At 41.7% G+C, this 13,892-nt stretch overlaps 2 protein-coding genes across 2 annotated transcripts in view; one reads left to right on the top strand and one right to left on the bottom strand.

Annotated features, from left to right (window-relative positions):
* Nucleotides 1-1,513, top strand: part of PCCB (propionyl-CoA carboxylase subunit beta) — a 39,138-nt gene extending 37,625 nt beyond the window's left edge. The window contains exons 14-15 of the mRNA XM_049775978.1: nt 976-1,075; nt 1,282-1,513. Of these exons, the coding sequence (XP_049631935.1) occupies nt 976-1,075; nt 1,282-1,403 (222 nt within the window). The 3' untranslated portion in view covers nt 1,404-1,513. The remainder of the gene's footprint in view (nt 1-975; nt 1,076-1,281) is intronic.
* Nucleotides 1,514-8,784: 7,271 nt separating this feature from the next.
* STAG1 (stromal antigen 1) overlaps nt 8,785-13,892 on the bottom strand; it is a 363,983-nt gene continuing 358,875 nt past the window's right edge. The window contains exons 31-34 of the mRNA XM_049775919.1: nt 13,644-13,754; nt 11,455-11,569; nt 10,812-10,892; nt 8,785-10,730 (exon numbers count right to left, since the gene is read on the bottom strand). Coding sequence (XP_049631876.1) covers nt 10,707-10,730; nt 10,812-10,892; nt 11,455-11,569; nt 13,644-13,754 — 331 coding nt within the window. The 3' untranslated portion in view covers nt 8,785-10,706. The remainder of the gene's footprint in view (nt 10,731-10,811; nt 10,893-11,454; nt 11,570-13,643; nt 13,755-13,892) is intronic.

Here is a 13,892-nt window from a genome sequence, read left to right as displayed (position 1 = left end):
GCACTGCGGGCCTCTGCTCAGGACGGGAGGGTGTGCAGATAGTTTGCAGTTCTGAAGAGGAAAATGAGGGTCAGCTATGCCGGCCAGTGGGAGGATTGGCGGCGCTCTTTCCTGAAGCTCAGTCTCATCGTGGGGACTTGGGCCAAGTGCAATACGTTGCTCAGCCTCTTTTGCTAAGATTTGTTTTTGGGGCCTGGAGAGATAGTACAGTGGCGTTGCCTTGCAAGCAGCCGATCCAGGACCAAAGGTGGTTGGTTTGAATCCCGGTGTCCCATATGGTCCCCTGTGCCTGCCAGGAGCTATTTCTGAGCAGACAGCTAGGAGTAACCCCTGAGCATCGCCGGGTGTGACCCAAAAACCAAAAAAAAAAAAAAAAAAAAAAAAGATTTGTTTTTGTTTGTTTGGGCTATACCCAGTAGTGCTCAGGGAACAGTCTGAGATTCTGGGAATCAAACCTGGGTCAGCTCTGTGCAAGGCTGACATTGCAGTATAAGTAATTACAGTGTAAGGCACTGCATTATTGTTTCATCCTCCTCTCCTGCTTTGAAATAAATTTCCCAGGCACTCAGAGCTGACTTTGAGGCAGAGTCGATGTAAAGGCCAGCCTTAGTCCTGGTCCCCTTTGCCCCCACCATGTCACTGCATTTGCAGGTCAGTCTTCCCTTGGCCACTGACTTAGATTCTAAAGGCTCAGGGTGTGGAATGGGAAGTCAGCATTCCTCTTCACCTTGCTGCAGAGAAGCCGGCTTATGATAGTGGGAGAGGTCAGGCTAAACTGCAGGGAGACCAGCTCCCACTCTGGGCTGCTGTCCCAGTCCCTCCTGTGGAGTACAGTGTTCAGGCAATGTCCAGTGAGTCCTTGCTGCTCTGAAGGATGGTTGGATTCCTAAGAAGTCTGCAACCACACACAGTGACAGTGGGAGATGGGCTGGGCCAGAGTGAAAGTCCCAGCAATGTCCTTTTCTCCCCTGGTAGGGAGCTGTGGAGATCATCTTCAAAGGGCATAAGAATGTGGAAGCGGCCCAGGAGGAGTATATTGAGAAGTTTGCCAACCCTTTCCCTGCAGCAGTGAGAGGTAGGTCCTGCCAAAGTAGCCACCTCTTCTTGCCTTTGCTGTTGTCCCTGGAGATGGGTGAGGCTCTGGCTGTCTGTCCAGGGCAGTCCCACTGAAGAAAGAGGGACCTGTAGAGCGATCGTGCTAGCCAGGACCAGCCTAGCACATCTTGAAGGACGGCAGCCTCCAAGGGCGCTGATGTGATCCTGCTTTCTTGTGTTTCCCAGGGTTTGTGGATGACATCATACAACCTTCCTCCACGAGAGCCCGGATCTGCTGTGACTTGGATGTCTTGGCGAGCAAGAAAGTCCAACGTCCTTGGAGGAAACATGCAAATATTCCTTTGTGAACAAATCAAAGGGAAATGTACCAGGGGCTAATCAATTCCGGGCCACTTGTACCCAGCTTTGTCTTTTGCAATCATGAAACTGAAGAATCTGAATACAGTAATGAATGCCTAAGTCTTACATTCTACAAGTATTTCATTTGTGTTTTTCTATAAGATTATTTGCTTTATTAAGAGGAGAGCAGGAGAGAGAGTACAGTGAATAGGGTGCTTACCTTGTACATAGCCTACATGGATTTGATCCTGGGGATTCCATATTGTCTCCCAAGCACTACTAGGAGCACCACTAGCACCTGAGTGCAGAGCCAGGAGTAACCCCCTAGTATTGGTAGGCGTGGTCCCAAAACAACAACAAAAATGAGTGGGGGATGTATCTCAGTAATAAACTACATATATGTAGCCTCAGTCAATAGCTTGCATGTGCCCATGCCCCCCACCCCCCCCAATGCCCTTTATTTTTAGCACAGATTTACTTTAAGTTTTTGGTTTTTTGGGCCACACCTGTTTGATGCTCAGGGGTTACTCCTGGCTAAGCGCTCAGAAATTGCCCCTGGCTTGGGGGGACCATATGGGACGCCGGGGTATCGAACCGCGGTCCTTCCTTGGCTAGCACTTGCAAGGCAGACACCTTACCTCTAGCGCCACCTCACCGGCCCCTATTTTAAGTTTTTGTTTTTGGACCATAACCTGCAGTGCTCAAGGCTTAATCCTTATTCTGCACTCAAGGATCAATCCTGGCTCAGGATCATATTGGGGTACCAGTCTTTGAATATGGTCAGATGTGTGTAAGGCAAAGCCCTTACCCATTGTACTATATTGCCCTGACTCTGACTTTTTGAAGAGTATTTACCAATTATTTTGTAGAAAGGCCCTCAATTGTATTGTTTCTAGATGCTTAGATTATTTTGTGTTTTCTGTCTTCTATCCTATTAAGAAACAAATGATGTTAATTTGCTCCATTATTTCTCATTACGTGGTTCAAGTGGTTACTGTTTTCTATTTTACTTTATTTTTGACTTGGGCCACCTGGCTTGCTCAGGAAATACTCCTGTCTCTTCACTCAGGATTTACTCCTGGTAGTGTTTGGGGAACTATATGGAGTGCCAGGGACTGAACCCATGTTGGTCACATGCAAGGCAAGTACTGTATATTCTGTGCTAAATCTCTGGCTTCTACTAGTTCCTATTTGCAGTATTTTTCTTATTTTTTGACCATAACCTCTATGCTCAGGAGCTACTCTCAGCTCAGTGCTTGGGAGTTCTTTCCATGCTGGCAGTCAAATCCCTGTTTCCCACATACAAAGCATGCTCTGTATTCCTTTGATTTCCCTGATATTATTTTTTGTCTGTTAGTAAACTTTCCATTGTTATTATTTATTTATTTTTTGGTTTTTGGGTCACTCCTGGCAGCGCTCAGGGGTTACTCCTGGCTCTGTGCTCAAAAATCGCTCCTGGCAGGTACTGGGGACCATATGGGATTCTGGGATTCGAACCACCATCCGAACCACCTGGATTGGCTTTGTGCAAGGCAAACACCTTACTGCTGTGCTATCTCTTCAGCCCCAACTTTTGCTATTTTAATATCTAATTGATTATTGCACCAGCTATTGTATATTGGTTATAAAATACAGTGGATCTAACAGTAAGAGCCCAACCTGGTGCTGCCCAGAACCCACCAGTGTTGAATTGGAAAGTGTTCAAGGGGCCATGTGGCGCCTGGGTTTTCCCAGCCCCAAATCAAGGATCTAAACATTTTTTTTAAGTTCTTTTTCTTTGTTTTGTTTGGGACCAAACCTGGCAGTACTCAGAGGTTACTCATGGCTGTGCTCAAGGGTCATTCTGGCAGTGTTTGGGAGACCATATAAGATGCCAGAGATGGGGGGCCGGAGAGATAGCATGGAGGTAAGGCGTTTGCCTCTCATGCAGGAGGTCATCGGTTCGAATCCCGGCGTCCCATATATGGTCCTCCCGTGCCTGCCAGGAGCAATTTCTGAGCCTGGAGCCAGGAATAACCCCTGAGCACTGCCGGGTGTGACCCAAAAACCACAAAAAAAAAAAAAAAAAAAAAAAAAAAAAAAAAAAAGATGCCAGAGATGGAACCTGTATTATAGGGATTAAGGCATTTGCTTTGCATGTGACCAACCACAGTTGGTCCCCTGAGCATTGTTGCCAGGAATGATCCCTGAGCACAGTGCTAGGTATAAGCCTTGAGCACCATTGGATATATCCCCATCCCCAAAGTTCTTTTTTTTTTTTTTTTTTTTGTGGGGGGGGAGCACACCTGGTGGTGCTTGGGGATTACTCCTGGCAGGAATATGGGATACTGGAGGTGGAATCCAGGTTGATTGCATGCAAAGCAAACACCCTACCCCTGTGCTCTTGTCCAGCCCTCCACAATTTTTACTTAGATGCTCTCAACCAGTTTTCCAAAACACGTCATGCTAGTTTATTATTTAAATCTTTATATATAAATATATGATTTAAAAATTGTTAATGCTCTGGGTGTATTTAGTGGGGCTACCAAACCCAGGTATCCAACCTAGGAAGGCTTTTAATCTATGTTCCTAACCAGTGTTAATTTTGGGAGAAAACCATAAACTTGAAAAACATGTATTTATTGAGGTACTGATTTATAATATTTTTTTAAGATATGAGGACTTTTATATACTGCAAGTAATATTGTTAATTTGTGTTTTTATTTTTTGGGCCACACCTGTTTGATGCTCAGGGGTTACTCCTGGCTAAGCGTTCAGAAATTGCCCCTGGCTTGGGGGCATCATATGCGACACCGGGATATCGAACCGTGGTCCTTCCTTGGCTAGCACTTGCAAGGCAGAAACCTTACCTTTAGTGCCACCTCGCTGGCCCCATTGTTAATTTGTTAATGATAGTTTCATATAGACATTTTTCTAATAACACACCAGCTACCAGAATACCCACTTCCTCAACCAAGCTCCCAAAGGTGTCTCTTTTTCTTTTTTTTGTGGTTTTTGGGTCAGCTGGCAGTGCTCAGGGGTTATTCCTGGCTCCAGGCTCAGAAATTGCTCCTGGCAGGCATGGGGGACCATATGGGACGCCGGGATTCGAACCGATGACCTCCTATAGGAAATGCAAACGCCTTACCTCCATGCTATCTCTCTGGCCCAGGTGTCTCTTTTTCAAGATCTCTTCCTCTCCCCTTCCTCCATTATGCTTAATTCTTTGGACAAATTCTTCAGTTCTGTTACTTTTGGCTATTTGTTGCTCTCAAACCATCCCACACATGAGGGAGATAATTCTGTATCTTTTCTTACTCCTGTCACTCAGCATGTTACCTTCTAGTTTCATTTGTGTAATGGCAAATTGCATGATTCTGTCCCCCCCCCTTTTTTTTTTGGTTTTTGGGTCACACCTGGCAGTGCTCAGGGGTTACTCCTGGCTCTATGCTCAGAAATCGCTCCTGGCAGGCTCAGGGGACCATATGGGATGGCGGGATTCGAACCACTGACCTTCTGCTTAAAAGGCAAACGCCTTACCTTCATGCTATTTCTCTGGCCCCGATTCTGTCCCTTTTTATAGCTGCATACTATTCTGTTGTGTATATATACTACAACTTTCACCCACAGTTGGGCATTTCAGTTCTTTTGGTATCTTTACTGTTGTATTAAGTGCTTCAGTGAAGACAAGTGATTTTATATATGTGTGTATATGTATATATATGTTTGAATTAATGTTTTTGCATTTTGGGAGTCTATGCCAACAAGTGATATTGCTGAATCATATGAATTATTATTATTATTATTATTTTTTTGGTTTGTTTTTTGGGTCATACAGTGCTCAGGTGTTACTCCTGGCTCTACATTTAGAAATCGAAAAAAAAAAAATTGCTCCTGGCAGGCTCAGGAGACCATATGAGATGCTGGGATTCAAACCACCGTCCTTCTGCATGCCAGATAAACGCCTTACTTCCATGCTATCTTTCTGGCCCCCAATATGAAAAATTTTAATTTTTGTTTTTTGGGCCACACTCAGTGGTGTTTCAGGGGGTATTTTTATTGAGCACAGAGCCAGGAATAACCCTTGAGCACCACTGGGTGTGACCCCAAAAACCAACAAATTATATAGGAAACAATAAAATGGTACAAAGAGTCAATGAAACCAGAAAGTTGGTTCTTTGAAAGAACAAACAAGTTTTAAAAAGCCTAAACTAGGGTAGACTCACAAAGGGAAAGCTCAAATAACTGGGATCAAAATGACAGTGGATGCCTCAGAAAATAAAAGATAAAAGAGGTTACAATCAATTCTGTGACCAAGCTAGTAAACCTAGAAAATATGGATGAGTTCTTAGGATCATACAAATTTGAACCAGTAGGAAATAAAAAAATCTGAGCAGACTAATCATGAATAAGTCACTTAAAACAGTAATTAAAATTCTCCCTACAAAAACCCTGGTCCATATGGGTTCTTTAGTTGAATTCTACCAAAACGTCAAAAAAGTATTAGTGCTCATACTCCAAAATTGGGGCTGTAGTGATAGTACTGTGGTAGGACTTTTGCCTTGCATGCTGCTGACCTGGGACAGACCCATGTTTGAATCTCGGCATCCCATATGGTCCCGAGTCTGCCAGGAGTGATTTCTGAGTGCAGAGCCAGAGTAACCCTTGAGCGTTGCTGGGTATGGCCCAAACCCCCCTCCAACCAAAAGAAGAAAATTATAATAAATCACAGTAAAAGAAATAGCAAGGGATACCAGAAAATGGAAAAGACATTCATTCCCTGTTTATGGATTGAAAGAATCAACATTGTCAAAATGATATTTCTACTCAAAACATTATACAGATTCATGGACTGCCCACTAAAATTTCAATGACTTGAAAACAAAAACAAAAGAAACAAAGACCACAAAAATATGAGTAGATGGGACTACATTAAAAAGCTTCTGCAGGGACCGGAGAGATAGCATGGAGGTAAAGCATTTGCCTTTCATGCAGAAGGTCTGTGATTCAAATCCCAGCATCCCATATGTTCCCCCAAGCCTGCCAGGAGCGATTTCTGAGCATAGAGCAAGGAGGGGTGGCCAACTTCTAGGTTTTTAGCTGCCTCTCAGGAATCAAGATTGGTCAACATGTGGCTTAAGTTCAAAAGTATTTTTTTTTATTACTTTAGGGAAATATGTATCACAGTACATAGACCATCCCTTTGAGTTTAAAAGTCCTCAAGAAGTATATTTACCAGTTTATGGAATCTGGTCCCTGAAACGAACTTGTGACAAAGCCCTGCTCTAACAGATAAAGGAGACAGTGTAGTAAGGTACTTGGCAAACACCTGGGCAACAGGAAGCTTCAAGTAAATCAATGTATTTTTCAATTGTGATTATTTCCTGGGGGCCAAAGAGATTCATAATGGCCCTTGGTTGAGGAACATTAAAGCAGGCCATTTTCTCTGGACTGCAGGATGCTTCAGCATGGTAGCAACATTTAATTGGCTACTTTGCTAAAACACCTTCCTAAAATGGTGTTAAGGGAGATAAGGATTTGGGATTAATGGAGTGAAACACTGCGCCCTCTAAGGGGCGCACTGAATGGTCCGCTGGGCCTTGAGTTAATTTGTACTGAGCCACACAGTAAAGTGTAATGTTGCTAGGACTTGAATCCAGGCAGTTTTGTTTGAAACCCTGTTTCATTTCTAACTAGATGGGCTAAATTCCTTTGGATTAGGGGGAAGATCTAAGCTGGTGTCTGAGAGAATTCCAAAGTGCTAAATTTGAGACGTTTTCCTGCTCATAAATGATGATCATTTGCTAAGTGGGGAGCATGTCCACAAGTCTCTAGTGCTTGTTAAAATGTTTTTCTCTGTACAAAGTTCTTGCAGTTTCTTCTGATCTAGCTTCTAGCTGCAGTTACTAGTTGCTGGTATTTTAGATCTCTTGGGCCAACCAGGGACACTATAAGGATTATTCTGTCACCAACAGTTGTGGTCACCTGATGGGTTAAAGCAGAAGTCAGGATTTGACCCTGTTGTTCTGATGGAGAAATGCTCCTTTTATGTATGCATCCCTGGGAAAAGACAGCTGTTCTTCAAGAGAGTGATACTGACAGAACCATATTGTACAAGGTACTTGGGAAGGCAGAGATGAGAGATGAACAGAACCTTACCTGATTCTGAGCAGACACAGCTTTTCTCAGTTTGCTAGCTTGTTCCAAACACAAACTTGATGGAGATGAATGATCAGACCTTCCTGTTGTCTACAGACCTACTACTTATTTTTGGTTATTTTTTGGGCCACACTCAGTGGTGATCAGGGGTAAGTTACTCCTGGCAGAGGACCATATGGGATGCCAGGGATCAAACCCAGGTTGGCTGAGTGCAAGGGAATCCCTTGCACTTTATAGTACTAAAGCTCTGGTCCCTTTAGACCTACTCATATTCCATATCCGTTTTCTTAGCAGATAGACACCTGAGGCCATTTAATAAACAAAAGAATATGGCCAATTGTTTATGGTTAGGAAAAATAAAGTCTCCTGATATCAGTGCTCAGGTCCAGTGGGTGCTGGGACTCAAAACCTATTTGGCATGTGCTCTTACATTTGAATTATCTGGTCTCGAAAATGTGCTGTAAAGAGTGATGGGATAACAGAGACTGTACAACTGGTAGGGTACTGGCCTTGCATGTGGCTGACCTAGGTTTAGTCCTTGCACCACATTCTTCAGAGCTTCGCTAGGAATGATCCCTGAGTAAAGCTCAGGAGTAAGTCTTGAGCTGAGCTGGATGTAGAGCAAAACAAATTAAAAAAGTGAGACTTAGCATCAAAATCAGAGAAATGTCCACCTCTGTGGTCAGGGAAGATATTCAGGCAATCTTCAAAAGCTACTTGTAAGAGATTAATGATGTATAAGCTCATAGTTATCTCAGAACAGATGGCTCTGAAACATTATGCAGGAGAGTATTTTTCAAACCATGAGCAACTATCTACTCTCTCCAGGGAAATCCAAAAAGTTAAAAAAAAAAGGGGGGGGGGTTGAAAAGTGACAGTCCAGCAGCTAAGGTGCTTGCACCTGGCCAACCACAGTTTGATCCTCGGTGTACCATATGGTTCCCAGAGCTCGAGCTCAGAGCCAGGAGTAAACTGAGTACTGCAGGTGTGTCTCCCACCTCAAAAGGCGGGAGGTGGCATAGCAATACTACAGCAGGTAGGGCACTTACCTTGCATGTGGTCCACTTGGGTCTCATCCCTGGTACCACATATGGTTCCCTGAGCACTGCTGGGAGTGGTCAAAACCCAAACTTCCTAATACAGTCATCTTGCCTCTTTTCAAATTATCTTAAAGAGCTTATCTTTTAAGTGCAGGAAATCACTTCTCTAAAGTTCTACCTAGCAGGAACAATAGGATTAATGACACAAACCTGATTTTGAATAGTTTATTAAAGGAAAGGTGAAGCATCAGTTTCAAATTGTACAAAAGGAAAAAAACCTCATATTGCAAATGTACAATTTACAGAAGTACTAGCAAAACCAATCAAGGAGACACTGAAAATACAAAAATTCGTTTGACTTCAAACTGAACTGGAAACCCATTAGAGTAGATATCAAGCCTTGTTTGTTGCATGGTGGTCTACAATTCTAAGCCAGCATCTGTTTTCCTATCAAGCGAAGGATCAGTTTGTTTGTATCCCACTTTGCTCCCAGCCAGTACCCAGCAGGGCAGTCCAATCCTGTCATTCCTGCCCCTCATTTCCATTGAAGCCCACACTTGTGGAAGCAAGCAAGATCTTGGCGTCCTAACTAGAGCCCAGGAGTTGCTATATAGCAGATACAGTATTTTTGGTGACCAAATTTTTTTCATAACTGTATAAAGGTTGAGAAAAATCTGTTCTGTGTCTTTTTGCTAAAAGAATGAATAAAACAATCCATTTTGCGTTCCTGCACAAAAGAGAACTGTTGGGTGCACATATTTTTAAAAAATTTTTGGTAAAAAGAGAAAGCCTCATTATTCAGTTGCAGCTACCAGCCCAGAAATAGATATGGATGAATTGTTTGGAAATTCTGAGGCTAACTTTAAAAACCAGGAAGAAACAAAATGGGCTTTAAAAAACAATAGCAGCAAGTCATTACTGTCTACGCAGAATGTCACTCTAACCATTGAAGGCTGTCCTGAAGATTCATAATCTCTTTCCCCAAAAGACTTAATATGCACATTTAACACTGAAAGGTAGCTGTATTTCAAGGTAAGTTTAAGAACTTCACCCTCTAAGCACAGACTTCTATGCAGCACATACGTCTATCATTGGAAAACTTAATTCACAAAATTAGCGCATAAAGATATTTAGTGCATGGGAGTAGACACAGTTATGTTACACTTAAATTTACTCTTGGGTAGCAAAGGATTCATGATTACCTTTTTAAGAAAGTTAATGTAGGTTGAATATGGCAGGGCATGAAATAAGTGGTAAGAACAGCAAACTGATAACTTGAGAACCATTTTTATTTACTGAGAATACTTTATTTGCTGGTAGAAGTTGCTAAAAATGCACAGAACAAATACCAATAGAAAATGTACTGTATTTGAATCTCCCTATTCTATATAAAATGAATGTGTACAGCAACAGTTGGAAAAATGGCTGCATGGACATTTCTTATTTTATGCCCCCCTATAAATAAAAATAAACCTTTTTATTCAAGAGTATATAAAATCTGGGAATTCATATCCATATCCAGAGGGTGTGTGGTTTTGGCAGAGATGCACTGTCAGAATTTCCTGTTAGCTTGTCAATATTCTGTTTCTCCAAATTTCTGTGTTCCACAAGGTCAGCCGAATCCAGTGAGCTCCAAAACACTCTTCGGCAATTAGAATGAGCTGCTTACTCATAGGTTTAATAAAAATGGTTAGCTTTTAAAACATAAAAAGGCAAAATGTTAAAACGGTTTTTAAATTGTACAACAGGAAAATAAAGTTAAAAATATTTTTTTTTACTCAACGCTGGCTTTTCATAAAACAGGTGTATAACAGTGTTTTCTTGACAGCTGTTTTAAAAATTTTTAATTTCTTCCTCCCTCCAGAAAAACACACACATCTGTATTGGGATTAAGTCCAACATTAGGACACATGATTTTTCAGGTCAGTCTTCTGATGTGACATTCACCAACATTCTCTTGGATAATTTACATGCTCCTCTTCTGTCACTGCAAAAAAGGATCGACCTCAATCATTTGATTAAAAAACAAATCAGATCACATCAAAAGTGTTTTTTCCCCATACAAGCTATCACAGTATATAGGCCTCTAGCTCTAAATAATAGAGTTCCAGATTTGAAAATTTTCTTCAGACTTCAGAACATAGGCATTCCAAATCCCTAGGGGGAAAAAAACACAATTAACTGAATGCACAGACCACGCCCAGAAACAACCAAAAATAGTAATAATTTAATATTTACTGAATCGTCTTCTATGATAGCTGCAGAATCAAAGAAATCTGGCCTTAGCTCAGCTCTCTCTCGCCGATTTCTTGAAGGGGGCTGCAATGAGAAGACAGATAATCTTGTGACACATCAAGATAACTGAATGTGATAAGAAGCAGCAAATATTCCAATGTTATAAAAGACAACTATTAAAGGCCAGCTTTATTGCTCCTAGCTTTTACAGTAGTTATGATAGCTTCATGTATATATAGTTCCTACATCTTGCATGCACATATAGTTCCTACTACTTGTTTGCTTTCCTCTACCAATGTGCCAAGGACCCCCTGACCCAACTCATTTTTTTATAACCCTTGTTCCTAAAAATCTGTTCTGTAGACTAAGCTCAATTCTATTGTTAAATTAAGGATAGTTTTGAGAAAAAAAAATTTAGCTTCAATATGAAACATAGATAAAAATGTATGTGTTTTTCTTTTTTTAATCACACCCAGCAATGATCAGGGCTTAATCCTGACTGCACTCAGGACTTAATCTTGGTGGTGCTTGGGAGACCACAGTGGATGTTGGAGCATGCAAGGCAAATGCCTTACCCACTATACTATATATAGCATATATAGCTCCAGCCCTGTAATGCTTGGTTTAATAATAATAATTTTCTTACCAGATCAATAACCATGGTATCTTCAAATTCTTCATTCATATCTTCTAGTTGGCTCCGAGATGACATCATCACATCTTCAAAGATAGGCTCAGCATCTTCTTCCATTAGACCCCGACTGATTAAGGAAAAGACAGTCAAAAAGCAATTAGGACTTATGATTTTGGATCTTACATTCCTCTTAAATATAATAACAGTAATAATAGTTCATATTTATTTAGCAATGTGCCAACTCCCAAGTTTACAGAACAAAGCTAGGGATCTGGCTACCCTACCTAATTTTGTTTCTGGCATTAAATATTCAACCATCAATCCCATGACCATTGTCCCCAATCTTTCTCCCATCACCATACCCTGCCTCTATGTAAGCAAAAACAAATTTATTACAGATTTCTAGTTTTATAACACAAAGACAAATAGTATTATCAAAACATAAACATGTCAATTTGAAATGATTGTTATCTCTTTCCATGGTGTTACTTAAGTTGGGGTCTAAAGATTTACTAGGCTGTATTTGGTGATAATTGAATCTCCTATACTTCTATGCTACTGTTTAGGGCAGGGGTCCTTAAACTGTGGCCTGCCGAGGACATTTGCCCATGGGCACAGAATTGTGACTCAAAGGGACTAGAGAGATAGGCCAGTGGTAGGGTGTTTGCCTTGCATGTGGCAGACCCAGGATGGACCTGGGTTTGGTTCCTGGCATCCCATATGGTTCCCTGGGCCGCCAGGAACAATTTCTGAGTGCAGAGCCAGGAGTAACCTCTGATTACAGCTGGGTGTGGGCCCCCCCCCCCAAAAAAAAAACCCCAAAAAAACCCAAAAGTAAAAAAGAATTGTGACTCAAAGACATATTCAAGTCAAACAGCCTTCCTAATTTCTAATACTCTCTCCCCTCTAAGACATATCCTAATCTTGGGAAACAATGCACTCAAAATGACAACCATCTTTGGCAACACTTATGCCTGTGAACAAACTTTTTTCAGAGTGCATTTGAAATCTCCAACCACGTCCTAGACTAACTAATGCATGCTCGCATCACTTGTTATGACTAGCAGTGACAAATATGGAACCGGATTCTGACCATCTCATTAGCCCAAAGCAGGTCCATAGTTCTGGCTGAAATATTGGCAAGTTGGTTGATTATATTTATTTGTTCTTCATTTTAAATATTATATTTGTCCTCCCCCATTTTACTTCAAAATAAGATATGTGCAGTATGCACAGGAATTTGTTGATAGTTTTTTGTTTTTGTTTGTTTTTGTGCTCAGAAATGGCTCCTGGAAGGTTCTGGGGACCATATGGGTTGCTGGGATTAGAACCATCTTCGGTCCTAGATCGGCTGCATGAAAGTCAAATGTTCTTCTTCTGTGCTATCTCTCTGGCCCCTGTTCCTTCGGCGATGTTCAGAGGTTACTCCTGGCTATGTGCTCAGAAATTGCTCCTGGCTTGGGGGACCATATGGGATGCCAGGGATCAAACTGAGGTCAGTCCTAGGTCAACCAAGTACAAGGCAAACGTGCTATCGTTTCGGCTCCCCTATTCATATTTTTTTAAAAAACAAAAACAAAAACAAAATCTATAGTCTGATTCTAACAGTCTGAGGGACAGTGAACTGGCCCCTTGTTTGAGAACCTCTGGTTTAGAGTTAATGAGCTTGGTAGGTTACTATGTGACTTTCCCATCAGTATCCCATCTTGAGATACTACTGAACAGACATTACTGTAAGATATTGAGATGTCCAGGATTTATAAATCAAACAAATTTGGTGGCTTGGAAGTTTGATAGGGTTAAGTTGCAGAACTGGACCATTTCTGTCAGAGGGTGTAAGGTGCGGCATTTGGCTACAGTAGTTTATGCAGAAATGGTAATCTGCTCCCACCCATTCTAAGAATTTCACAGAGGTATCAACCTGGACTGGACTACCTGGGAAATATGGCAGTCATTATTTTCTTTTGGGGCTTGGTGGAGGGCCTGGGCCATTTTTTCTGCAGGGAGGAACAGCTTACTCAAACACCACCACCTAGCAATCAGCAGCTCTGGGATATAAAGGTTTCAAGAGCCCATGCCTTATCCTACCCTGCACTGCCTTTAACTCCTAAATCCAAAACCAGAGAAACCCAGGTCATTCCACAGAATGATCAGCATCATGCAGTTTTTTACATTTTCCTGATACCTGATGTTATACTTACACAGCGTGCCTTACTCCAGCTCTCACTTTCATGTAGTTCATTCCTGTTCTGTCCTTCCGGTTTAAGTCTTCTAATTTTGGCTGGCCTAACCAGGAGATCTGCATCTGAGGACTAAAAGAGGTTGTATTATTTATTTTGTGGCAGCACAGAATAAGAAATTAACTAATTTGTTAATTAGTCCCTTGCTAAGGCCATACTTGGTTGAATCTCAGTGAAGGGAGACTTAACAGAGTCAAAGGTATTGTCAGT

This window comes from Suncus etruscus, chromosome 6 (assembly GCF_024139225.1).
Source record: "Suncus etruscus isolate mSunEtr1 chromosome 6, mSunEtr1.pri.cur, whole genome shotgun sequence".
Taxonomy (NCBI): Eukaryota; Metazoa; Chordata; class Mammalia; order Eulipotyphla; family Soricidae; genus Suncus; species Suncus etruscus.
This window is presented reverse-complemented; position numbering and strand designations above follow the sequence as displayed.